This window comes from Cnephaeus nilssonii (assembly GCF_951640355.1).
Source record: "Cnephaeus nilssonii genome assembly, chromosome: 5".
In the NCBI taxonomy this organism is placed as follows: domain Eukaryota; kingdom Metazoa; phylum Chordata; class Mammalia; order Chiroptera; family Vespertilionidae; genus Cnephaeus; species Cnephaeus nilssonii.
In genome coordinates this window covers 32,552,100-32,577,825 of record NC_137076.1, presented here as the reverse complement: position 1 = coordinate 32,577,825, position 25,726 = coordinate 32,552,100, and the positions used below count along the sequence as shown (strand labels likewise).

Here is a 25,726-nt window from a genome sequence, read left to right as displayed (position 1 = left end):
TTCGGCACTAGGAAGGGGGACAATGTGCCAGGGGAAAGATGGTGTCATCGCGTGCTCTGGAAGGCTCCGGTTCTAGTAGGTGGACAGAATTGGGTCCAAATCACACGCAGGAGTCCTAAACAGGGCCTCTTGGGGCAAAGGGGGCTGGGTCCCCAGCCAAGGGATGGGTCTGGGTGCCTCTGCAGAGCCCGGAACCCCCCGGCTGCTGGGGCATCCAGACTCCCACAGATGCTGGCTCTGAGGCTAGGGGAGGGTGACCGTCTTCACCTGCGGGTGTTCCCACAGCCTACAAGGAGAAGATGAAGGAGCTCCCGCTGGTGTCCCTGTTCTGCTCCTGTTTCCTGGCTGATCCCCTGAACAAGTCATCCTACAAATACGAAGGTAAGTGAGGGCCACGGTTAGGAAAGGAGTGGGGGGAGGGTTCCTGTGGCTCATAGCCATAAGTACAGCACCCCCACCCCAGTTTTCTGAACCTCTCCTCCCCACGTCACCATTGCTTTCCCAGAACCAATAAAATCACCACCGCTGACTCCGAGGGTCTAAGCACCATGTAAAGGCAGGCGTGGGGGCTGGGCCTGGGGCGTAGGCAGCAGGCGAAGGTCTGACTCAGACCCTGTGCAGAGTGCTCTTGATCTCAGCTTTTGTTCATTCCCTTAACAAATGATGCTGTGGAGGGTGCAGAGGTGAAGCAGAGATTATGCCCTCGGGGAACACCTAGCCTGGAAGAGGAGGCGAGACAGGTGCACATCCTTAGACTCCTTAGTTACCAAGCCTCCTCCGGGAAGGGTAGAGAATTCCGGGAGAGAGCCCAGAGGTGGGAAGAGGACTTTTGCCCAAGGAGGCTCTGTGATAGCCATGCTGACGGGTCCCAGAACAGGTGTCCCCGGGTGCTGGCAGGGAGCACTGAGTGGCCACATCCTGATTGGGGGTGGTCAGAGCACAAGTCACCTCTTAATTTCCTGGGGGTTAAAAAAGAAGGGATGGGTTTGGTCTGAAAATGAGAGATGGGGGTGTTTGGGTTACCTGAGATTGTTTTTTTCCATTGTTTAGGCTGGTGTGGGAGACAGTGTAGGAGAAAAGATCAAAGCCAGCGGAAAGACAGTGCTGACTGGAGAGAAAGAAGAGAGCAGGGTAGGAGGGAGAGGGGGAGAGGCGTCAACAGGCCGAGCCACCAGACTGGTAGTGGGAGGAGGAGTGAAGAAGTGGATGGGTGGTGGGTGGTGGGTAAGTGCACACTGTTGGCCACCATAGATGACAGTCTGAGCAAGAGCTCAACTATGGGAGGAGCCTTGTGGCAGAAGCAAAAGCAGTGGCTACAGCCATTATCAGAAATCACGTGTCTTGGGACCTTAAACTTGGAGCCTGAGCCCTCATTGTGGCTACCCACTCCTTCGGCCCCATCAGCGCCCATGGAACTTAGGTGCTACGTTGCGGACAGACCCAGAACTTTGGCCATTGGTTTGCCTTGGGCACCCAGGTCTCCCACGGATGTGTGTATGCTTTATGGGCGCCCATGCAGTCTTCAGGGGGTGAGCAGCCCCTTTTCTTCTCTCTGCAGCTGACACGGTGGACCTGAACTGGTGTGTAATCTCTGACATGGAAGTCATCGAGCTGAACAAATGCACCTCAGGCCAGTCCTTTGAAGTCATCCTGAAGCCGCCCTCCTTTGATGGGGTGCCCGAGTTCAATGCCTCCCTGCCCCGGCGGAGAGACCCATCGCTGGAAGAGATACAGAAGAAACTAGAAGCAGCTGAAGAGCGAAGGAAGGTAAGTGCTGTCCTTTCTTCCCTCCATCTCAGCAGGAGGGGGAAGGAGCTGGAGAAGACAGGTGGTGGCTCTGAGCTGGGGTCAGGTCACCATCCACCTACAAATATTTAGACAGCACTTCCCATCCCCAGGGCAGAGAACGGGGCATCATGGAGAGAAACAAAGAAGTAAACATCCCTGGTCTCTAGGAGCTTACAGTTTGGTTAGGGGGCTAAGGTACTGCATTACCTAACTCTAAGCGGTGGCCTTATATGCACAGCAACAGGAGTAAGACACTGACAAACAATAAGGATTTAGGAAAAGACTAGACAAGTAGAAAGGGGGCTCCTTAACTGGGGAGGGAGAAGAAGGCTCCTTGGTGTGTCTGCTGTTTCCTATTGGTTCTTATGGCCCACCTCTGATGCCAATTTTTGTATAAGTTTTTCTTCATCTTTCAAACAGAAAATAATCTTCTCCTCCCTTGGATTCCTATAGCACTTCCTCTCTGCCTCTTAAGGCATGTGTCACATGCTAGTTTGGTTTGAGTTATTTATGTATGTTATCTCTATTAGACTTTTTTCTTTCCCAAGTTGGTAGACGAGTGCCTGGCACATCCTATATAATAAAGAGGTAATATGCAAATTGACCGTCATGCCCTTACACAAGATGGCCACCTCCATGTAGTCACAAGATGGCCACCACAAGATGGCCGGCAGGGGAGGGCAGTTGTGGACGATCAGGCCAGCAGGGGAGGGCAGTTGGGGGCAACCAGGCCTGCAGGAGAGGGCAGTTGGGGGCGACCAGGCCTGCAGGGCAGTTGGGGGTGAACTAGGCCTACAGGGGAAGGCAGTGAGGGGTGACCGGGCCAGCAGGGGAGGGCAGTTGGGGGAGATCGGACTGGCAGGGGAGGGCAGTGGGGGGCAATCGGGCTGGCGGGGGAGCAGTTAGGCGTAGATCAGGCTGGCAGGGGAGTGGTTAGGGAGTGATCAGGCTGGCAGGCAGAAGCAGTTAGGGGCAATCAGGCAGGCAGGCAGGCAAGCAGTTGGGAGCCAGCAGTCCCGGATTGTGAGAGGCATGTCTGACTGCCAGTTTAGGCCTGATTCCACAGGTATCCCTGGATGCTGGCAGGGAGCACTGAATACCCACATCCTGATTGGGGGTGGTCAGAGCACAAGTCACCTCTTAATTTCCTGGGGGTTAAAAAGAAAGGATGGGTTTGGTCTGAAAATGAGAGATGGGGGTGTTTGGGTTACCTGAGATTGTAGCCTAAACTGGCAGTCGGACATCCCCTGAGGGGTTCCAGATTGGAGAGGGTGCAAGCTGGGCTGAGGGACACCCCCCCCCCCCAGTGCATGAATTTTGTGCACCAGGCCTCTAGTAGTATATGGTCATTTAGTATTTGTGAATGTATGAATGAATGAACAAAGAAATGATAGTCATGAGGAAAAGAGAATTGGGGGTATGGTGGAGAATCTAGGAAGTAGGCTGGGGACCAGGTTCAGGAAGGCATGTGTTCTGGGTGTGGAGCTTTTAAGTCAGATGATAAAAATTTACCCTGTGGGCTCACCTTCAAGAGTCTCTTTCTCCCTTTGTGCATCCCTAGTACCAGGAAGCTGAGCTCCTGAAGCACCTTGCGGAGAAACGGGAACATGAGCGGGAGGTGATCCAAAAAGCCATTGAGGAAAACAATAACTTCATCAAGATGGCTAAAGAAAAACTGGCCCAGAAGATGGAATCCAATAAGGAGAACCGAGAGGCCCACCTTGCTGCCATGTTGGAACGGCTGCAAGAGAAGGTAAGTGATCTTGAATCAGAGAGGAGACTCCTAGGACACGCTCTTCCTTCCATGGCAAGTATCAGAGACCTATTCGTCATTTCAGGGAGCAGGCAGCCTCAGGCAGGAATGAGGATATTTCTGCTAGGCTGGGTCTTTAACGAGTTCCAAGGGATAGTTTGGGACGTCATAGGCAAGAAACATAAATGGAGCTTTGGAATTCCTTGGAGGATGTGCTGCACAGCTACACAGTTGAAATTTCTCATTGTCTCAGGGAGATTCAAGCTCTTATCATCTAGAGAACGCAAGGGAGGAGGAATAAACAAGCAGCTGCACACTCCTGGCTTTATCCTTGAATGGACCAATTCAACTCAATGAAAGATGCTGACTTGAGCTCTTGGCTCTAAGCCAGGGGCATGATGACCTGAGCTGCCCATTAAGCAGGAAATATGATTCTTTCCAACTCTATTGATATGGACTGAGAGAGTCATGAGTCTTTCCAATATGCTGGCTTTTGTCAATAAACCAAATGGTGTCACCTAAATATGAGAAAGCTGAGAAGCTGAGGTTGGTCTCCGTGTCAGCAGCATAACTGCCCGTTCTGCTAAGAACACGTTGGCCTCATTTCCTGAGTCTCAAGGCTGCCCCAGTTTCTCCTGCAGCTCCTGGGAGAGCTCCAGCTCTGTGTTTTATTTCCAGGAGCCGCCTGCTGCGCGGTGACTCCCGGGACCCGATCGGTGGCCTCATCCCATGGTGAGCAGCGTGGTCCCCACTCCTTCCTGCCTATCCACCTAGAGTCTCAGGTCCCTCACAACAGCTACTAGAAAGATCTAGTTTCTTCACAGGGGATCTGAATGTTCCATAGGCCCTGCAGTTGGCCAGCATGTGGCAGCCCATCTGCTCTTATACTTCTGGGGGCAGCAAGGCCTCCATCAAGCACTAGATAGGAGGGAAGTGATCTTGTCTAATTTCAAACTTCCTCAGTTGTTGAAGGATGGTTAGGAGCAAACTCTTGCAGGAAAATAAATCTGGGACTGGGACAGGATGAGGCATGGCTCTCGGACCAAACCCAGAAGAAATGATTGAGGCTTAGAGCATGATATGGTATTTGAAAGACTGCCCAACACTTCTTATTTCATCATACACCTATTTTCACAACCAGTCCATGAGGTAAGCAGGACGGATGTTTTCCTTGTTTTACCAATGAGGAAACCGTGTCAGAGAAGGTCAAATGACTTGCCCAGTGGCACTAAGCTGGGACTGGAACCCAGTTCTTTGGCTTTGCATCCAGGCAGCTCCTTCAATGCTTATGTCAGGGAAACCAGCACCCAGTTGTCCTGCTGGCCTTTTGTCAGAGACAGGGGGTCACTAGAGGCCAAGGAAATAGAGTCCAGAAACTTAGGGTTCTTCCCAGGGAGCTCACCTGGACATGGAGGTAGATTTTGAGAGATTGGGAAGACCCAGACTCTGGGATAATAGCTTTGGAGGTCAGGTAAGACTCAAAGAAGCAAGTTGTTGGAGCAGACATTCGAGTGGGCCTCACTTCTCTGGGATCTTGACCTCTATTCAACCTTGTCTACTAATGAAGGAAAGAGATGGGTGTGTGGTTTCTGCCCTGGCTCAGGCCAGGGGTACCTTCAACAATGCCTCTGTCAGTATTTGTGTGGGGTCATTGACCACCTGCACCAGACTCACATGGTGTCAAGTTTAACACTACAGGTACGTGGATCACATCTCAGATCTACTCATGCTGGTTCTCTAGGAATGATGCCTGAGGACCTGCAGTTCAACATTCTTTCTAGGTCATACTGGTACACATAGCAAGGTTGAGAACCACTGCCTTAGACGCACCACTCCCCATACTTTCCCCAGGATCATGGAAAATTCTAGGGCCTCTGCAGGGACAGATTGGTAGTTTAAGATATATCCTAGGAACCTCAGTGTGCGTGTTCTAGGCTGATTCTTGATATCTGGCTGTGATTATATCTGGATGGATGCCAGGGTCTGGCAGTGACAATATTTACTGAGCACCTCCCATGAGCAAGGTGCCACAGGAGGGATTGGAAAATACAAAACCCAACAAGGCATGCCCCCTGCCCACAAGGAAGTCCCCCATAGAGGACCTGGATCTGTGCACAATGAATGAGCTGTCATGGTAAGCCCTAGAGGTAAACACTAAAATTGCAGAATCCTAGCAGTAAAGGAGCTTCCCATGGGTGCCCCGCTCTTCAAAGACCAGAGAACTGAGGCCTGACCAGTGACGTGAGCCGGTCACGGTCACACAGCTCACAGGCCTCTGAAGTCAGAGCCCATCTTGTGGCTTCGTCACGCTGTGAAACCAAAGAGGGTTCTCGTAACACACCTGTAAGAAAGCTCACCTTCTGGAGTTGGACAGCACTTCCAAGACTTCTCCAGTCCATTTATACTTGAAGAGCCCTCATCTTCCACCCAGGGGGTTAGACAACTCTCATAAGGAGACAGGCAAGAAATAAAGGTGGCCGTCAAGGTGCGCGTAGGGGACTCCTGCAAGGAGGCCCGTCTGCTCTGCCCGTTCCTTCAGCAGCTACACTGAGCGGCTGCTTCTGTTAAGTCAAGTAGCATCCCCAGTGCAAACCCCAGGATGGCCAGGTGAGGGAGGGAGAGGCTGGTGGGCACTGGGGTCATCGTGAGGTGGGTCCCCGGGGAGGCTGGCCCCAGTCAGTGAACTACCTGGGGCCACACCAGCAGACTCCCTCACCTGCCTCCTGCCAGTCTCACCTGCCACCTCCGGTCCCTTCTCAGGACTCCTTGAGACCCTGCTCTTCACTTCCCGTGGTGGCCACTCTTTGGGTTCTCTGGTCCCTCCCTTTCCCCCCTTGGGTGTAACCTGCCCTTTCCCTTCCCTTCCCTCCCAGGACAAGCACGCGGAAGAGGTGCGGAAAAACAAGGAGCTGAAGGAAGAGGCCTCCAGGTAAAGCCCAGAGGCCAAAGAAGTTTCCAGAACAGCCGGACAGCTCCAGCAGCTCCGCGTTCCCGAGGCAGCCGCGCCCGCCGCTGGCTGCTCTCACAGCACTGGGGTTTGGGGGGAGGGGGGGCGGCCGGGGGTGTTCCCTCTGCTTTTGGTGTTTGTACATGTAAAGAATTGACCAGTGAAGCCATCCTATTTGTTTCTGGGGAACAATGATGGGGTGGGAGAGGGGAGAGGAGAGAGGTGGGAAAGGGAGATGGAGAAGGACTCATGGACATTGCAACCCTGCCCACCGCAGACTCAGGTCAAGTCCTCGGCTTTTCTTGACCGTGAGCGTCCAGGCACCATGTTGAGAAATTGAAAACAGAGAAGTCTGAGGGAAGGGCAGAGTCCTGAGTGGGGCAGCGGCTGCAGGGGGTGGCCACGGTGCCCAGCGAGGGGGTGGGGGACCCCGGAGGTGTTGCTTCAGCCCTGCAACAGGTGGGATGAGGTCTGAGTGTGTGTGTGTTAACCATCATCTTTTGATCATCATGACCAATGAAACATTTATTCCAAGTCTCCCGTTCTTTATTTCCTGAATCGGTCCTTCTTGTGGGCGGGTCCCTTATTGGATTTGGTGCACGGAATTGATGAGAAAAGAAACCCAATCTTCCTTTCTATGGACTCACATTCTAATATGGTCCCCAAGATGCACACTAAGTCCTCCTCACTTTGGGGGTGTGGGATTCTAGGTGATCACAAAAAGCAAGTGAGGAAATAAAATGTTTGTTAGTGAAAAGCAGAGGGACTCATTGCAGACCCAGCAGTCAGAACACCAGCCGTGGCGGGGAAAAGCGTTCCCTCCTCTTCTCTCCTGCAAAGAAGAGCCGGGGTGCCGCCTGTGGGACAGGGTCCCAGGGCATCCCCCCACCTTGCCCCGCACACTGTGTAGTTTTGTACAGCTTTGTAAATAAACTGTTTGGTACTTTTTGTGCCCCCACCAGTGGTACTGCAACTTAGCTTCGTTATAGGATGGGATAACAAGAGAGATCAAAGATGATTTTGAAAATGATGGTAATAATAATAATGACACTTAGGAAGCACTTACTAGATGCCTGGAAATTGTCTGGAAATTACATATACACACACACACACACACACACACACACACACACACACACACTCAGTGGCCAGATTATTATGATCTCTGAATGCATAATAATCTGGCCACTCAGTATATATATATATGTGTGTGTGTGTGTGTGTGTGTGTGTGTGTGAATGTGTGTGTGTGTGTGTGTGTATATATAGATAGATAGATAGATAGATAGATAGATAGATAGATATTAGAGGCCCAGTACATGAATTCGTGCATGGGTGGGGTCCGGCCAGCCTGGCCAGGGGGAGGGGACATGGGCAGATGGGCAGTTGGCCGGCCTGCCTGCTGGTCGAACTCCTGGTTCAGGGGACAATTTGCATATTAGCCTTTTATTATATAGGATATACACTGAGTGGCCAGATTATTATGCACTCATAGATCATAATAATCTGGCCACTCAGTGTATGTGTATATACACACATACACACACACACACATGCACTAGAGGCCTAGTGCATAAAATTTGTGCACTTGGTGGGGGGGGGGTCCCTCAGCCCAGCCTGCACCCTCTCACAGTCCAGGAGCCTTCAGGGGATGTCCAACTGATGGCTTAGGCCCACTCCCAAGTCAGCAGTCACACATCCTTAGTGCTGCCGCAGAGGCGGGAGAGGCTCCCGCCACCATCGCTGCACTTGCCAGCCGAGAGCCCAACTTCTGGCTGAGCGGTGCTCCCCCTGTGGGGGCACACTGACCACCAGGGGGCAGCTCCTGCATTGAGCGTCTGCCCCCTGGTGGTCAGTGCGTGTCATAGAAACCTGTTGTTCCACTGTTTGGTTGATTTGCATATTAGCCTTTTATTATATAGGATATATATATATATATATATATACACTAGAGGCCCAGTGTACAAAATTTTGTGCACTGTGGGGAGGGGGGGGTCCCTCAGCCTGGCCTACGCCCTCTTGCAGTCTGGGACCCCTTGGAGAATGTCCACCTGCCGGCTTAGGCCCGTTCCCTGGCCTAAGCTGGCAGTCGGACATCCCTCTTGCAGTCCGGGATCCCTCACTCCTTACCACCCACCTGCAGCATAGGCTGGAGAGGCTCCCGCCACTGCTGCTGCGCTCGCCAGCCATGAGCCCGGCTTCTGGTTGAGTGGCGCTCCCCCTGTGGGAGCGCACTGCCCACCAGGAGGCAGCTCCTGCATTGAGCATCTGCCCCCTGGTGGTCAGTGCGTGTCATAGGGACAGGTCGTTCCGCTATTTGGTTGATTTGCATATTAGGCTTTTATTATATAGGATGTCTCAATCTTCACAGCATACCTACAACATAGGTTCTGGTATTCTCCCATTTTGAAGACAAAGAAATGGAGGTATAGAAAGGTTAGGTAACTTGCTCAAGGCCACACTTAGAACAAGGACTTTAATTCTGGCAGTGTGTCCCAGAGTGTGAGCTCTTAGTCACTGCACTGTGCTGGGTCTTGACACTTTCAAACTAGGATGTGAGTCCTAGGAAAAGGTTCCTCAAACTATGAGTTGTGACTCATTGCGTTGTGAAATCAACTTAGTGGGTGCCACCCAACTTGAATTTTTTTTTAAATAGAATAGAGTAGAAAACAAAATATCAAATTCCAGGTAACAGGGAAAGTATTGTTTTGTGGACATTATGTTTCCATTTTATATTTGTGTCTTTATGTTCTAGGTCACAGCATAAAATGTATTTCTTACAGGGGGGTTGCAGTCAAAACCCCGTGAAAGTCAATGCCCTAGAATGAACTTGGAGACCAGAGCTACAGCCCCAGGGGCTTCGGGAAGCCGCTGTGCTTAAGAAAGTGAGAAGCTGTGGCTATGTCACCAAGAACTGTCTGCGTCTGAGTAAAAGGAGATACTAATGCCCTCAAGGGTCTAGTCCCACAAATTTACCCCATCAGAGAATCCGTCTTTCCAGGGAGGAGGGGGTAGAGGGAAGAACTGAAACAGGAAGAATCAACAGAATTTGGTGAAAAAATAGAGAGATGTCCAGGTTCCTGGTTGAACAGGTGGGAAGATGGCGGTGCCACCATTAAGATGAGAATCTGGAAGGAGGGGACATTTCCCTAGGGAAGGATTCCATCTGGGTCATTACATTTAAGATGTCACTTATTTATTTATTTATTTATTTATTGTCAAATTTTAAGAGAAAGTTTATTTAGAAACTTACAGAAGGGCCCTTGGAGCTTAGGAAAAAGGCAGAGGTAATGCATGGGGTGGGGTTGGGGGTGGGGGCGAGGGCGAGGGAGAAGGGGAAGGCTCCAAAGTCCTTCATCTTGAGGGAGTTTAGGGGCGGCTCTCAAGAGAATATTAATCAGCTTTATGCTGATGCACCAAAATGAGATTTATTCCCCTAACTTCACCTGTCTTTGGATATGGCTGGTATAAATGGCACTCATTGGTTTTGTTATCTGTCTTCCCGAGATTTCAGCTACTTACTTATCCTCTGGTTGGGGAGAAGTGCAAGCCACTTACTCTTAAGTGCCCTTGGCTGGGGGAGGTGGGATTTGGGGATTTACTCGATGGCTAGCTGGAACCTGCTTGGCCATCTATGTATCTGTCTCGGTTTCCCTATTCCACTTGTCCTGGCTTACCAGTCTGTCTCACAACTCCCTAACCCCCATGGCCTCCTTAAACCAGATCATGTTAGAGGCCGAGGGAGGGGGCTCGGTCCCAAGATTTCTTTACAGGTTTCTAAGGCCAAGAAGATGGGAAATGAGGCAGGTAGGCAGGGGGTGCTGCGGCCAGGGCCCCCTCCCAGCATCCCTCACAGCCTTTCCCTGAGGCTGGTGGTAAGAAAGCATTGGTGGAGGAGTCAGCCCAAACCCAGCCCCACCAGGAAGTGACCCAGGAGCAGGAGGCGTGGGGTTATACCTGCTGAATCCCCATCCTGGGGCTGCTACAGTCAGATGGGGGGCAGGGGAAGAGCCCCCTTCCCGGAGTGGGCAAGGATCCTCCACGCTGAACAGGGAGCTAAAGTCAGAAGAGGGATCTGGCTTATGACACAGCCAGGGTCAACAGAGTCCTGGCTGGGCCTGGGGGGCGCGGGGCCCCACCCTCTGCAGGTCCTGTCCATGCTCCAGTTGGCGCCTGGCCAGGCAGTCAGTCCAAGGGGCCCTGGCACGCCTGACAGTCCTTCATGTCCTCAGAGTAGTCCTCGATCTGGATGGTCATGGTGTAGAAGTTGAACTTCCCCTGTAGGCGGGCGCTGGCTGCCTTCAGCACAGCCTGGGCATCTGTGTTCCGAGCAGTGGCGATGTGGACAGACAGCACAGGCTGGGTCACAGTCAGGGCCCAGATGTGCAGGCTGTGCAAGGCTTCCACCCCCTCCACCGACAGCAGCAGGTCCCGAACGGCTGTGAAGTCCACGCCCTTGGGGGTACCTTCCATTAGCACCAGGATCACGTCTCTCAGGATGGTCAAGGTTGTCCCCAGGACCAGGATGGAGAAGAGGAAGGTGCAGATGGGGTCTACGTACTTGTACTCTGGCTTGAAGTATAAAATATAGGCTGCCACCAGGACGCCCAAACTCTGCAGCAAGTCTCCGATCACATGGATAAAGGCAGCTCGGACACTGGGATTCTCCTGCTGCTGGATGGTGTCTTGGCTGTGCCCTTGGCCGTGGCCGTGGCCGTGGCTGTGTCCGTGGCTAGACGGGTGAAGAGTCAATCCCATTATGATGTTCACAGCCACGGCGCAGCCCGCTGTTATCAGCATAGTCTTCCCCTCGATCTCATAGTTCCCAGAGATTAGCCGCTCAGTCGCCAGGTACACCAGCACCCCAGTCACCACCCAGATGGACAGCACAGAGAGCAGGGCTCCCAGGATCTCGGCTCGCTGCCAGCCGAAGTTCATGGTCTTGGTGGCTGGCCGGGAGGACATCCAGAGAGAGAAGAGGCTGGTGAGCATGCTGGCAGAGTCCGTGAGCAGATGGGCTGCGTCCGTCATGATGGCCAAGCTCTGGGCTAGGTACCCACCCACGACTTCCCCGATCATGAACACCAGGCAGATGGCAGAGGCCACACAGAGCTGGCGCCGGGCCTGCTCCTTCTTGGGGTCACAGCGACTGCCAGGGCCCTTCTGGGGGTGGCAGGAGTGCCTGTTCTCCACGTTCAGCTCAATGGATGGCAAGTCCAGCTCAGAGCGCGACGCAGAAATCCAGCCAGCGCCATTCTGCCACGGAGATCCCATGTAAGACCGCGCTCCGGACCTGGCCACCAACAGCCGCTGCTTCTCCATGGTCTTCAGGCGGCCCCGCGCTGGGTCGGGAAGCCGCGCGCCGACTCCCCGGAGTGAGACCTGGAAGTTGCGCCCCGCCTCGCTGGGACCGTCCCGCTGCGGCTCCGCTTCAGCCCGGCTCCGCGCGCCGAGCCCTTTATTCGGCCCTCACCACCCCGTGCGTCATCTGCAAAAGCCCTCGGGGAAGAGGGACGGGGTGGCCGGGTGCAAAGGATGCCCAGGAGCTGCCGCCCCGTCCCCGCCCTCCCCACCCAGCACCCATCGTCGCTGGTGACAAAAAGCCTAACCACCTCTACTCAAGATGTGACTTCTTTAAATAACACAACTGAGATGATTTCTTGACTACACTGAAGTTACACAACCTGCTTAGGAACTGCTTTTCAGTAACTCCGTTGAAGAGTAATGGGGCTCTGTGTCTGATAACCCAAGCTGGGCGGGGCAATCCTGCTCAAAGTAGACAGAGGCAAGCTCAGGCAGTGATGGCAATCACACACTAACACAGGCTCGAGTTAAACCTAAGTCCTAGCTATAATGCATACGGAAATACCTGCTTGGATCACAATAATTAGTGCTGAGTGTGTTGCATTAATTAACCTGCCTTGGGCACAAGTTCAAATTATCATGTCACCGCAGTTGCAGGGGGTTTGTTGTGTGAGTACCTGCTTTGTTTGCATTGAAACTTTAGATGACACTGCACTTTCCAGCCACCCCTATTGCTAGGTGTTGTCAGTTGACTAATTTCTGGCCAGGACATGGGAAGAGGACATACACAGGGCTTCTGGGAAGTGTTTTGAACTGAAAGGAATGTGCCCGTTTTCTTCCCTTTCCTATCTCTTGCTGGATTGAATGTGGGTGTGATGGATGGAGGTGTGGCAACCAATTTGGATCCTGCAGATAAGAAAAGAAATATGCCTGGGGCATAGCAGAGTGGCAGATGCCTGCATCCTTCACACTATGGGCACCAAACACGCTTCAGGTGCTTAAAAGAGAAATAAACCCTGTTTCTGAGAATTTTTTTTGTCTGTCAGTCACAATGAAATCTAATCATATTGGATTTAATTTCTGTTTTCAACAGTAAAATTTATATGAAATGTTTGTCTTACCCATATCCCAAGATTAAAATAATGCACCAAAGGCACTGGAACAATGGATCTAGATAAAAGGACCGTGAAACTTGGGTTCTATGGGGGATGAATCACACTCACCAATTAAACAACGGGGATAGATTCCATTCTTGTTGTTTGCTGGGGGCATGGAAGAGGGAGTCATTAGCCCAGGCTGAGTGAGAGTGACATTTAAGATGACTCCTCAACCCAAGGAGGCTATTGCCAGGTCTGGGAGGGGTGTGGGGAGAGGGCATTCCGAGGATCATGGGGCCTGGGCAAAGGCAACGGTGTGTACAACTTGTAGGCAGTGTTCTCTGGGAGGCTGGTGTGTTTAGGGAACAGTCTGTTATCCAGAGTAACCGGAACACCATGTGAATGGGAGTGGCAGAAGAGGAGCCTGGAATGATTGGGCCGTTGGAAAGGGCTTCGATGATCAAACTAAGGAATTTGGACTTAATCTACAGGTAACTAAGAGCCACCCAAAGATCTGCAAAGATTAGAAGTCTACGCATGGTCGGCCAATGACCACACAGTTCCATATTCAGAACATAATTCTTTGGCCAACAAAATTGTGAAGGGACTCTCTATAGAAACACAGTGCCATTGTAATTTTTCCCCAAAGGACTCAAATAATTTGGGGGGCAAGAGGTGGGGTTGGGGGAAGGAAAGGAGGGAAGTGGGAAGGGAGAGAGAGAGGAAGAGAGAGAGAGAGAAGGATAGAGAGACAGAGAGAATGTGTATGTGTGCATATTTGATAGACACTCCAGCTAGCAATTACAGGAGAGAAGAAAGCCAGAAGACTTGCATCAGAAAAGATTTTGAAGGAATGGGAGGAAGAATCAAGAAGAATTTTGAAGTTTGATTAAGACCATGGGACATTTACTGCCTAGGGCAGTGATGGCGAACCTATGACACGCGTATCAGCACTGACACGCTAGCCATTTCTGATGACACGCGGCCGCATGCCGAGGATGAAACATTTGCTGCTCCTGAGGATGAAACATTTGCGACTAGAGTCTTAGAGTTAGTTTTTTCCTCAAAGTGACACACTACCCGAGTTATGCTCAGTTTTTTGGCGAAGTTTGACACACCAAGCTCAAAAGGTTGCCCATCACTGGCCTAGGGAAAGAGGAAACTGTCTCTAAATTTATTTGTAACAAGATCCTCACACTTTATTCCTTCATCTATTTTTGAGGCCTCTCTGCAGGTCCATGGTACTAGATGATAAATACCCTTTTGATTGATTTTCTATAAATATTATATCTGATATTGATTTAATTTCAGATTTCTTTTCTTTAGTAAAACCCAGGGGGCATTTCATAATCTTAAAGCTGTATTTCAGGAGAAGAGAACAGACACGAAGCGCCTGCAATGTGCCGATAATGCGGCTGGTGCTTCGCCCCCATTACCTGACTTGGTTTGCCCATCACTGTAACCCTGAGGTTGGCATCACGTGCCCCTTTTACAGAGGGAGCTGAGGGCCTCAGAGATCGAGGGTAGTGCCCAGGTTTCTTCTCGGTGGCAGAACCGGGATTTGGATTCTAATCATCTTGACTACAGAAGCCATATATTCCACGCCACCAAGAACATTCTGGCTATGTCTCTCACACGCTGAGAGAACGCGGGCCTGTTGTGCAGCCTTCAAGAGGTGAACTAAGTTACACTCTGCCGCTCGGCCACGGTGCTGACGTCACTCTCCTAAGTTACACTTTGAATTCCCAAGGAGATGCTCTGGGAACCTTAAAATGAGGCACACTGGTTATTACGTTCCTCATGGGAAGGAAATACAGCATTCGCGCATTGTTTTCTTGTTGGAAGTTTTATTTATTTTTTTAATATATTTTTATTTACTTCAGATAAGAAGGGAGAGGGAGAGAGAGATAGAAACATCAATAATGAGAGAGAATCATGGATTGGCTGCCTCTTGCACGCCCCCCACTGGGGATTGAGCCCACAACCTGGGCATGTGCCCTGACCAGGAATTGAGCCGTGACCTCCTGGCTCATAGGTCGATGCTCAATCACTGAGCCATATTGGCCAGGCTACACATTCATAAAGAGAACATCTATTTACTCATTTCTCATTGACAGTATTGAATGCATTTAAGGTAGATCTTCAGGAAAGAGTCTGGGGAGACTTGCTTCCTATACATTTATTTAAAGACCAAATGTGATTCGATTTCCACACTCTAGTTTTTACTTTTCTGTCTAGTCTTCCTATGATGTTTTGAGAATTCAACATAGAATTCATCACTAAGTCCCACTGGGTCTGGGACGTTTTCCCATTCAGGTAAGAATGGGAGTTTATGTGCTAGCTGGTTTGGCTCAGTGGATAGAGTGTCAGCCTGTGGACTGAAGGGTCCCGGGTTCGATTCCGGTCAAGAGCACATGCAAGGGTTGCAGGCTTGATCCCCAGTAGGGGGCCTGCAGGAGGCAGCCGATCCATGATTCTCATCATGGATGTTTCTATCTCTCTCCCCCTCTCCCTTTCTCTCTGCAATCAATAAAAATATGTATTTTTTAAAAAGAATGGGAGTTTATTACTGTGCAAACTGTGTGTGATCAGGATGCTTTTCTTCCTAGAAATCAGCAGGATGCTTGCACTGGACAGGTCTTGCCCTTCTGATTGCCTGGAGCTGCATCTCAGACCCGCCTGGAGTATGCTGGACAGAGGATTAGCCACCAGGTGGTGCTCTTGGCTCTTGATGTTTTCACTCTGGGGGCTTGAGCAATAGTTCTGCAAAACAGAGGTTGCTAAGCCAGAGCTCCCACAATTAGTAATTAGGGAGAGGGTTGTTATAGTGATTGGGGATGTTTATGCTTTTGTAAGAGCCAATGCCTATAAACCATCAGATGGCTTCCTTTGATGATAATGGCTGGCACAGCAAAGTCATGAAAATTCCCTAAGATTGTTTAAACTGCATTCGCTATTCTTTCTGTGTTCTTCCGTGGTTTATGGGCTGTAATCGGACTGCCAAGAGTGACAGAATGTATTCTTTTTACATGTTTATCTTATTCCACACTAGATTTTAGACATTTTCCATATATGCTTTCTCCCCATTGCCAGAATTTCTCAATGTGTTTTTCATTAAAATACTCCATGAAGAAAGATATCCTGGTCTAACAGGTTTGGGAAAGGCAGCATGCTACTCTCAGAGATTTACAATACAGACCAGTACATTAAAATCTATGCAAAGTCCTGTTTTATTTCCAAAATATTATATGACAATTGAGCCCATTTTAGTAGAATATTCATTAACATTTAGGGAACCTATTCTCATTGTGTTCCTAAGATATTAATGAATATGCTATTCAGAATGGGTTAGCCCTAGCTGGTTTTGCTCAGTGGATAGAGCTTCGGCCTGCAAATTGAAGGGTCCCAGGTTCGATTCCAGTCAAAGGCACATGCCTGGGTTGTGGGCTTGATCCCCAGTGTGGGACGTGCAGGAGGCAGCCGATCAATGATTCTCTCTCATCATTGATGTTTCTATCTCTCTCTTCCTCTCTGCAATCAATAAAAATATTTTAAAAGAATGGGTTCAATTATAATTTAATATGTTTATGTAGGTCTCCCCAACAGGTGTTGAGTTCTTTTCTGTGGAATGGGCTCAGCAAAGGCTTAGTGCATAATGGAGGCTTCATAAATGCTAATTGTTATTTATGGGCTCCTAAGAAAATTTTAATTAAATTATCTATCTATGGATACTACTGACTGTAATTATTATTTATAAACACTAATTATAGTTTTAGTGGGGAAATGTATCCAACACCAAGACATAGGCAACAGCAATAGTGATGTCATTTGGAACTTAGCATTAAATTATGGCCACATTTTCATGAAAGGGCCAAGGATTAAAGCACTTTTGCCTCTACTTACCATTTATTTTCCATTTTATTGCTTTTTCTCAATGTTTTAAGATCAATATATTGGATATTATACGCCAACAAATTGGATAACCTGGATGAAATGGATAGGATAGTCTGAATGAAATGGATACATTCCTAGAAACATATAATTTTCCAAAACTGAATCAGGAAGAATCAGAGACTCTGAATAGACAGATTACAACCAGTGAAATTGAAGCAGTAATCAAAAAACTCCGAACAAAAGTCCTGGACCTAATGGCTTCACAGGTGACTTTTACCAAACATTCAAAGCAGAACTAATATCTATCCTCTCAAACTATTCCAAAAAATTCAAGAGGAGGAGAAACTCCCAAGTTCATTTTACAAGGCCAGCATTATCCTAATTCCAAAACCAGATAAAGACACTACAAAGAAAGAAAATTATAGGCCAATATCCCTGATGAACATAGATGCTAAAATCCTCAACAGAATATTAGCAAACCTGATCCAGCAATACATTAAAAAGACCATACACCATGATCAAGAGGAATTTATTCAAGGGATGCAAGGTTGATACAATATCCACCAAATCAATAAACATGATACACCACATAAACAAAATGAAGGAACTCTAACCAGTTTTGCTCAATGGATAGAACATCAGCCTGATGACTGAAGGGTCCCAGGTTCAATTCAGATCAAAGTCACATACCTTGGTTGCAGGTTGACTCCTGGCTCTGGTCAGGGCACATGCAGGAGGCAACCAATTGATGTGTCTCTCTCATATTGATGTTTTCTCTGTCTCTCCCCCTCCCTTCCACTCTCTCTAAAAACCAATGGAAAAGAGTCCTCAGGTGATGATTAACAAAACAAAGAAACTGAAGGGTGAAAACCACATGATCATATCAATAGATGCAGAACAAGCATTTGATAAAATCCAGCACCCATCCTATATAATAAAAGCCTAATATGCAAATTGTCCCCTCAACCAGGAGTTGACCAGGGGGCAGAGCTGGCCAGCCAACCGCCTGCAGCCCCTCCACCTGGCTGGCCCCGCCCCAGCCGTCAGCAGCAAGCAGCCAGGGGAAGGGAGGTCCCAGCCAGCAGCTGGAAGCCACTAGGGACCCTACTGGTGCACAAATTTTGTGCACTGGGCCTCTAGTTTATTATAAAGCCTCTCAACAAAGTGAGAATAGAGGGACTATATCTCTACATTATAAAAGTCATATATGACAAACCCACAGCCAACATCATACTTAACTGGAATAAACTAAAAGTATTTCCCTTAAGATGCGGAACAAGACAGGGATGGTTGCTTTCACCACTCTGATTCAACATACTACCGGAAGTTCTAGCCACAGCCACAGACAACAAAAAGAAATAAAAGGCATCCAAATTGGAAATGAAAAAGTAAAACTGTCATTATTTGCAGATGACATGATATTGTATATAGAGAACCCTAAAGATTCCACCAAAAAACTACTAGAGCTGATAAGTGAATTCAGTGAAGGATCAAAATACAAAATAAATATCCAGGAATCAGTCACATTTTTATACACCAGTAATGAACTATCAGAAAGGTAAACCAAGAAAACAATCTCATTCACAATTGCTTCAAAAAGAATAAAATACTAGATAATACATTTAATCAAGGATGTAAAAGGCCTGTACTCAGGAAATTATAAAGACACAAGAAAGAAATTGAAGAAGATACAAATAAGTGGAAGCATATACTGTGTTCATGGATAGGAGGAATTAACATCATTAATATGCTCATACTACCCAAAGCAATCTATAGATTCAACGCAATTCCTATCATGATACCAATGGCATATTTCACAGAACTAGAACAAATATTCCAAAAATGTATATGGAACCATAAAAGACTTCAAATAGCAATCTAAAGAAAAAAAGAACAAAGTTGGAGGAATCACACTAGCTGATATCAAAATATACTACCAAGCCATAGTAATCAAAACAGCATGGTACTGCCATAAAAACAGACATCCTAGTATAGCTCAATGGAACAGAATAGAGAGCCCAAAAATCAACCCATGCCTATATGGTCAAATAATATTTGACAAAGGAGGCCAAAACATACAATGGGGTAAAGATAGTCTACTCAATAAATGGTGTTGGGAATATTGGACAGATACATGCCAAAAAATGGAACTAGACTAAAACCAGGAAAATGACTCACAGGTCCAGCTGCCTGCAGCCACGAAAGCCAAACTTGTGAGACAGGTTCTGGTTGAGAAGAAAAGAGGCTTATTCAGGAGTCAATAACCTGAGGAGATAGCTGGCTCATGCCTTCAGAACCATCTCAGCATCTCAGGCATCCTGGTTGGGTTATATAGGAGAAACAAGGGAAGAGGGAACTAAGGAATTTCTGGCGATGTGCAGTTTTTCAGCTCTGCTCTTGGGTGGTTTCCATGTTTTCTCCTGTGTGCATTGTTTCATTGCTCTGTCTGCAGTTGTACTGCTGATGTCCGGGAACAGGGCATGCAGGCAGTGTTTCTACTGATTCTGATATGAATTGCTGACACTTGCCCAATTCTTTTTTTTTTAAATAGATTTTATTGATTTTTACAGAGAGGAAGGGAGAGGGATAGAGAGTTAGAAACATCGATGAGAGAGAAACATCCATCAGCTGCCTCCTGCACACCTCCCACTGGGGATGTGCCCGCAACCCAGGCACATGCCCTTGACCGGAATCGAACCTGGGACCCCTCAGTCCACAGGCCGACGCTCTATCCACTGAGCCAAACCGGTCAGGGCACACTTGCCCAATTCTTATGGCCAGGGTCGTTCCTTGGTCAGGCAGGAGCTGCAACTGCTGATGTCTATAAAATACTCATAAGAAAACTCAATATACGAATTTTCTATGGATTTGTTAGTACAATTTATTTTATAATTATTATTTTTGATACTACTGTCAATAGGATTATTTTATTTCTTCTTCAGATTATTCATTGTAATATATATAGAAATGCAACTAATTTTTGCAAATTGATTTTTCATCCTGCAACTTTAATGAATTGGTTAATTAGTTCTAACAATTTTTATAGTCTCTAGAATTTTCTACACATAAAAATCATATCAACTGCAAAAAGAGATTTTACTTCTTTCTTTAAAATTTGGATACCTTTTATTTATTTCTCTTGCCTAATTTCTCTGGCTAAGACATCCAGTATCATGTTAAATAGGAATGGTGAGAGTAGGCACTTATCCTGTCTCTGATCTTAGTTTTTGCCTATTGTGTATGAAATTAGTTGTGAGTTTGTCAGATGTGGCCTTTATTATGTTGAGGTATGTTCCCTCTGTTCCTACTTTGCTGACACTTTTTATCATAAATAGGTGCTGGGTTTTGTCAAATGCTTTTGTAGCATTTATTCATATTATGGTATAATTTTTACCCTTTATTTTGTTAATGTGGGGTATCACATTAATTGATTTGTGGATATTGTACCAACCCACTTTATCATGGTGTGTGAGCTTTTTAATGTATTGCTGGATTTAGTTTGCTAATATTTTGTTGAGGATTTTAGCATCTATGTTCATCAGGGATATTGGCCTATAATTTTCTTTCTTTGTAGTGTTTTTATCTAATTTTGGAATTAGGATAATGTTGGCTTTGTAAAATGAGCCTTCCCAAATGAGTCTTTTCTCCTCTTGAATTTTTTGGAATAATTTGAGAAGGATAGGTTTTAGTTCTTCTTTGAATGTTTCATAAAATTCACCTGTGAAGCCTACTGCTTCAATTTCATTAGTCATAATTGATCTGTTTAGATTTTCTGTTGTTTTTTTAAATTCAGTTTTAAGAGATTGTATGTTTTTAGGAATTTATCCATTTCTTCCAGATTGTCCAATTTGTTGGCATTTAGTTGTTCAGATTTTTTTTACCCTTTGAATTTCTGTGGTGTCAGTTGTTACTTCTCTTTCATTTCTGATATTTATTTGGGTTCTCTCTTTTTTCTTGATGAGTTTAGTTAAAGGTTTATCAATCTCTTTATCTCTTCAAAGAACTAGCTCTTGTTTCATGGTTCTTTTGTATTGTTTTTTCAGACTCTATTTTGTTTATTTCCACTCTGACTTTTATTATTTCTTTCCTTTGTTTGTTGTTCTTTTAAAAACTGCACTCTTTATATGCCTATGTTTATATTTTTGATGACACAATTTACCTCTTTTTACATTGTGTATTCATTAACAAATTATTGTAACTATAGTTATCTTTGATACTCTTGTCTTTTATCATTTATACTCCAGTTTAAATAGTTTACACACCACCTTATTACAGTATTAGAGGTTTTTTAAAAATATATATATATTTATTGATTTCAGAGAGGAAGAGAGAGGGAGAGAGAGATAGAAACATCAATGATGAGAGAGAACCACTGATTGGCTACCTCCTGCACGCACCCAACTGGGGATCGAGCCCACAACATGGGCATGTGCCCTTGACCAGAATCGAACCTGGGACCCTTCAGTCCGCAGGCCGACACTCTATCCACTGAGCAAAACCAGCCAGGGCATATTAGAGTATTTTTAACTACCAGGCTTTTAAATATTTTAATATGTTTTCATGTTAGCAATTAGTATCTTTACATTTCAGCTTAAAGAATCCCTTTTAGCACTTCTTGTAAGTTAGGTCTACTGGTGATGGATTCCTTCAGCTCTTGTTTGCCTAGGAAAGTCCTTATCTTCCCTTCATTTCTGAAAGATAACTTTGTCAGATTAGAGTATTTCAATTTGTTCTTTCAGCACTTTGGATATTTTATGCCACTCTCTCCTTGCCTGAGAAATCCCTTGGAGGACAAAATCTTCTTTTCTCTTGCTGCTCATAACTTTCTTTCTTTGTCTTTGATTTTTGACAATGTTATATGTCTTGCTGAGGACCTATGCAGGTTTGTTTTGTTTGGTGACCTATGAGCTTCATGAACTTGGATATCAAATATCTCCCCAGATTTGGGAAGTTCTCATCTATTTTTTTTTAATAAGTGTTTGCCTCTCTTCTCCTTATGTAATGTCAATAACTGGCAAATTCATCCTATCTGATAAGTCACATAGGCTTTTTTCTTTACACTTTCTCATTTATTTCTCCTCTGACTAGATAATTTCAAAGTTTCTGCCTTTTGTATCTCACAGATTCTGTCTTCTACTTGGACCATTCTGCTGTCGATACTCTTTCATGCATTTTATATTTTATTCATTGAATACTTAAGCTTCAGAATATGTTTGTTTCTTTTTATGATATCCATCTCTTTGTTAAACTTCACAATTTGTTTGTGTACTGTGTTCCTGATTTTGCTGAATTGTCTTTCTGTGTATTTTTTTGTATCTCATTGAGTGTTCTTTAAAAAGCTATCATTAATTCTTTATCAGGTAAATCATAGATCTCCATGTCTTTGTCATTGGTTCCTAATATTATTGTGGTGTCATTTTTCCTTGCTTATTTTTATGTTTCTTAAATTTTTGCATTGCTGTCATCACATATGAAGTAATAATGTCAGCCTTGCTAGAGATTCTAAGTCTTTCTCAGGTATTCTGTGATTATACCAGCTCCACACTATGCGCTCCTTCTATTGGTCGGATTCTTCAGTTTGCATGCTTTCTCTGGATCCTGCAATGTGCTGACAGCTGCTCTTTTGTTTTCCTGAAGGTGGCACTACAGCTCAAGTTTATGGTCTCTTCCTGCAAATTCAGATCTGCCAAAGCTCAGTGTCACTGCTGCCTTCAAAATTGTACAAAGGAAGCTGGCCACCGAATCTAAGGAACAAAATAAACTGACAAACAAAATAGACCCAGAAGCATGCAACAGACTGATGTATTTCAAAGAGAAGGGGTGGGCAGGAAGAGATTAACCAAAGACCTTACATGCATATATGCATAACCCTTAATGCTTGTGAAGGGCTGGGGAGGGGGCAGGGGCAGAGTGGAAGGGGTCAATAGGGAAGAGAGGGAGGAAATCTGTAATACTTTCAACAATAAAGATAAATTTTAGCCCGAGCTGGTTTGGCTCAGTGGATAGAGCTTAAGTCTGCGGACCCAAGGGTCCCTGGTTTGATTCCGGTCAGGGCTCATGCAGGAGGCAACCAATCAATGTGTTTCTCTCACATCTATGTTTCTCTCTGTCGTTCCCTGTCTCTTCCACTCTCCCTAAAAATCAATGGAAAAATATCCTCAGGTGAGGATTAACAAAACAAACAAACAAACAAAAGGTAAATCTTTAAAAAGAATTAGGTAACTTATTTATTTTTTATTTTTCAATTACAGTTGATATTCAATATTATTTTATATTAGTTTCAGGTAGTACCACACTGTTTTCATTATTGTAACTTTGTAGTAAGTTTTGAAATTAAGAAGTGTGTTACCTCCAACTTGGGTCTTCTTTTTTTAAGATTGTTTTGCATATGCGGAGTGCCTTGAGACTCAATGTGAGGTTTTTTTTAATATATTTTTTAATTGATTTCAGAGAGTTAGGGAGATAGAGACATCAATGATGAGAGTATCATTGATTGGCTGCCTCTTGCACACCCCCTACTGGGGGGGGGAATCAAGCCCACAACCGGAGCCCACAACCTGAGCATATGCCCTTGGCCAGTATGGAACCTCGGACCCTTTAGTCCACAGGCTGACGCTCTATCCGCTGAGCCAAACCGGCTAGGGCTCAATATGAGTTTTAGGATAAATTTTTTATTTCTGTAAAAAGGTTATTGAATTTTAATACATAATGCATTGCATCTGTAGATCACTTTATGTTGTATTTCCATTATTACAGTATTGTCTTCCAACCCATGACATGAAATGTTTTTCCATTTATTTATGTCTCCTTTAATTTCTTCCAACATTATTTTGTAGTTTTCAGTGTACAATTCTTTTGCCTCAGTGGTTAAGTTTACTCCTAAAAATTGTATTCTTTTTTATGCTACTGTAAATGGAATTATTTTCTTAATTTCTTTTTTGATCTGTCGTTAGTATATAGAAACACAGTTTTTGCATTTTTATTTTATATCCTGCAATTGTGTTGAATTCGTTTGTTAGCTGTGTTGTGCGTGTACATGTGTTTGTGTGTGCACATGCATGTGTGTATAATCTTTAGGAGTTTCTACATATAAGATTATGTCATCTGAGAACAAAAATAAGTGTACTTCCTCCTTTCTCATTTATTTATTTATTTATTATTTTATTTTTAGAGAGAGGAAGAGAGAGGGAGAAACATTAATGTGTGAGTGAAATATCAATCAGCTGCCTCCTGCACGCTCCCTAACATGGACCCAGCCCGCAACCTGGGCACGTGCCCTGACTGAGAATCAAACCGCCAATCTTTTAGTGCACGAGATGGCGCCCAACCAACTAAGTCACACATCCTTTCCAATTTAGATACCTTTTTATTTCTTCTTTTTACTGAATTGTTTTGGCTAGGATTTCCAATACTGTGCTGACTGCAAGTGACAAAAGCAGACATCCTTCTCTTGTTCCTGACCTTAAGGGAAAAGTTTTCAGACTTTTAGCATTGAGTGTGAAGATAGCTGTTGGGTTTCCATACATGGTTTTTATTATGTTGAGGAAATTTGCTTGTATTCCTACTTTGTTGAGTGTTTTTATCATAAAAGGGTGTTGAATTTTCTTCAGATGCTTTTTCTGTATCAATGGAGATGAGCGTGTTCTCCCCCACCCCCATCGTTTTGTTAAGGTGGTGTGTTACACTGCTTTTCATATGTTGGCCCATCCCTGGGTTCCAACAATCAATCCCATTTGGTTATGGTGTGTGATCATTTTAATAGGCTACTGAATTTGGTTTGCTAGCTTTTTTGAGAATGATAAATATTAATGAATATTCATAAAGGATATTGGTCTATAGCTTTCTTTTCTTGTATTGTCTTTGTCGGACTTTGGTATTAGGGTAATACTAGCTTCATAGAATAGAAAGTGTTTCCTCTTCACTTTTGGAAACACTGGAGAAGAATGGGTGCTAACCATTTTTTATAAATTTGATAGAATTCAACAGTGAAGTCACGTGGTCCAGCGCTTTTCTTTGTTGGAAAGTTTTTAATGCTGATTCGATCCTCTTGCTAGTTATAGGAGTCAGATTTCCAGTTTCTTCATGATTTAGTTTTAGTAGGTTATGTTTCTAGGCATTTGTCCGTTTCTATTGTTTAAGCCACCAGCCTGTGGTCCTTTGTTGTAACAGCCCTAGCAAACTAATAACAGGTTTTAAGGCCCTTCTAATGTTTTCCAAATTAAAAAATGTCTTTTCATTCTGTGAATTATATATTAGGAATGGATATCGTTATTTAAATTTTTTTTTTAACTGTGGAAAAATAAAACATACAAAATTCACCCTGCCGCCCTAGCCGGTTTTGCTTAGTGGATAGAGCATTGGCCTTCAGATGGAAGGGTCCCAGGTTCGATTCTGGTCAAGGGCATATGCCTGGGTTGCGGGCTCTATCCAGTGTGCAGGAGGCAGCCAATCAATGATTCCCTCTCATCATTGATGTTTCTATCTCTCTTCCTCTTCCTTCCTCTCTGAAATCAATAAATATATATATATAAAAAATTCACCCTGCCAACAATTCCCAAGTGTGCACTACAATACTGCCAACACATGCACATTGTTATGCAACAGATTCTCAGAACTATCCTGCCTGACTAAAACTCTACACACATTGAACAGCTCCCCACCTCCTGTGCCCCCAGCCCTTGGCAACCACCATTCTACTTTGTTTTTATGCGTTTGACTACTTTGGACACCTCATCTCAGTAGAATCATGCAATATTTGTCCTTTTGTGGCTCGCCAATTTCACTTAGCATAATATTCTCAAGGTACATGCCTATTGCAACAAATGACAGGATTCCTTTCCTTTTTAAGGCTGAAAAATATATACGTATCACATTTCCTTATCCTTTCATCTATCAACATACGTTTAGGTTGTTTCCAACTCTTGGCTCTTGTGAATAATGCTGC

General features: G+C 45.6%; 2 protein-coding genes across 5 annotated transcripts; one reads left to right on the top strand and one right to left on the bottom strand.

Annotated features, from left to right (window-relative positions):
* Positions 1-290: 290 nt before the first annotated feature.
* Positions 291-6,526, top strand: STMN4 (stathmin 4; the record flags this gene model as incomplete). Of its 4 annotated transcripts, none has more annotated exons than XM_079772439.1 (5): positions 291-381; positions 1,051-1,131; positions 1,559-1,767; positions 3,350-3,541; positions 6,415-6,526. In XM_079772439.1, exons 1-5 carry the CDS (start codon positions 300-302, stop codon positions 6,472-6,474), a joined length of 624 nt encoding a protein of 207 aa, XP_079628565.1. In that variant the 5' UTR covers positions 291-299. The 4 variants fall into 4 exon arrangements, with proteins under 4 accessions (XP_079628565.1, XP_079628564.1, XP_079628567.1 ...); XM_079772438.1 differs by having other exon boundaries at positions 1,538-1,767; XM_079772441.1 differs by lacking the exon at positions 1,051-1,131.
* Positions 6,527-10,672: 4,146 nt separating this feature from the next.
* Positions 10,673-12,071, bottom strand: LOC307100621 (proton-coupled zinc antiporter SLC30A2-like; the record flags this gene model as incomplete). Its single annotated transcript, XM_079773091.1, has 2 exons — positions 10,673-11,943; positions 12,068-12,071. The coding sequence occupies 2 exons, from the start codon at positions 12,069-12,071 to the stop codon at positions 10,673-10,675; spliced, it is 1,275 nt and encodes a 424-aa protein (XP_079629217.1).
* Between the last annotated feature and the right edge of the window lie 13,655 nt (positions 12,072-25,726).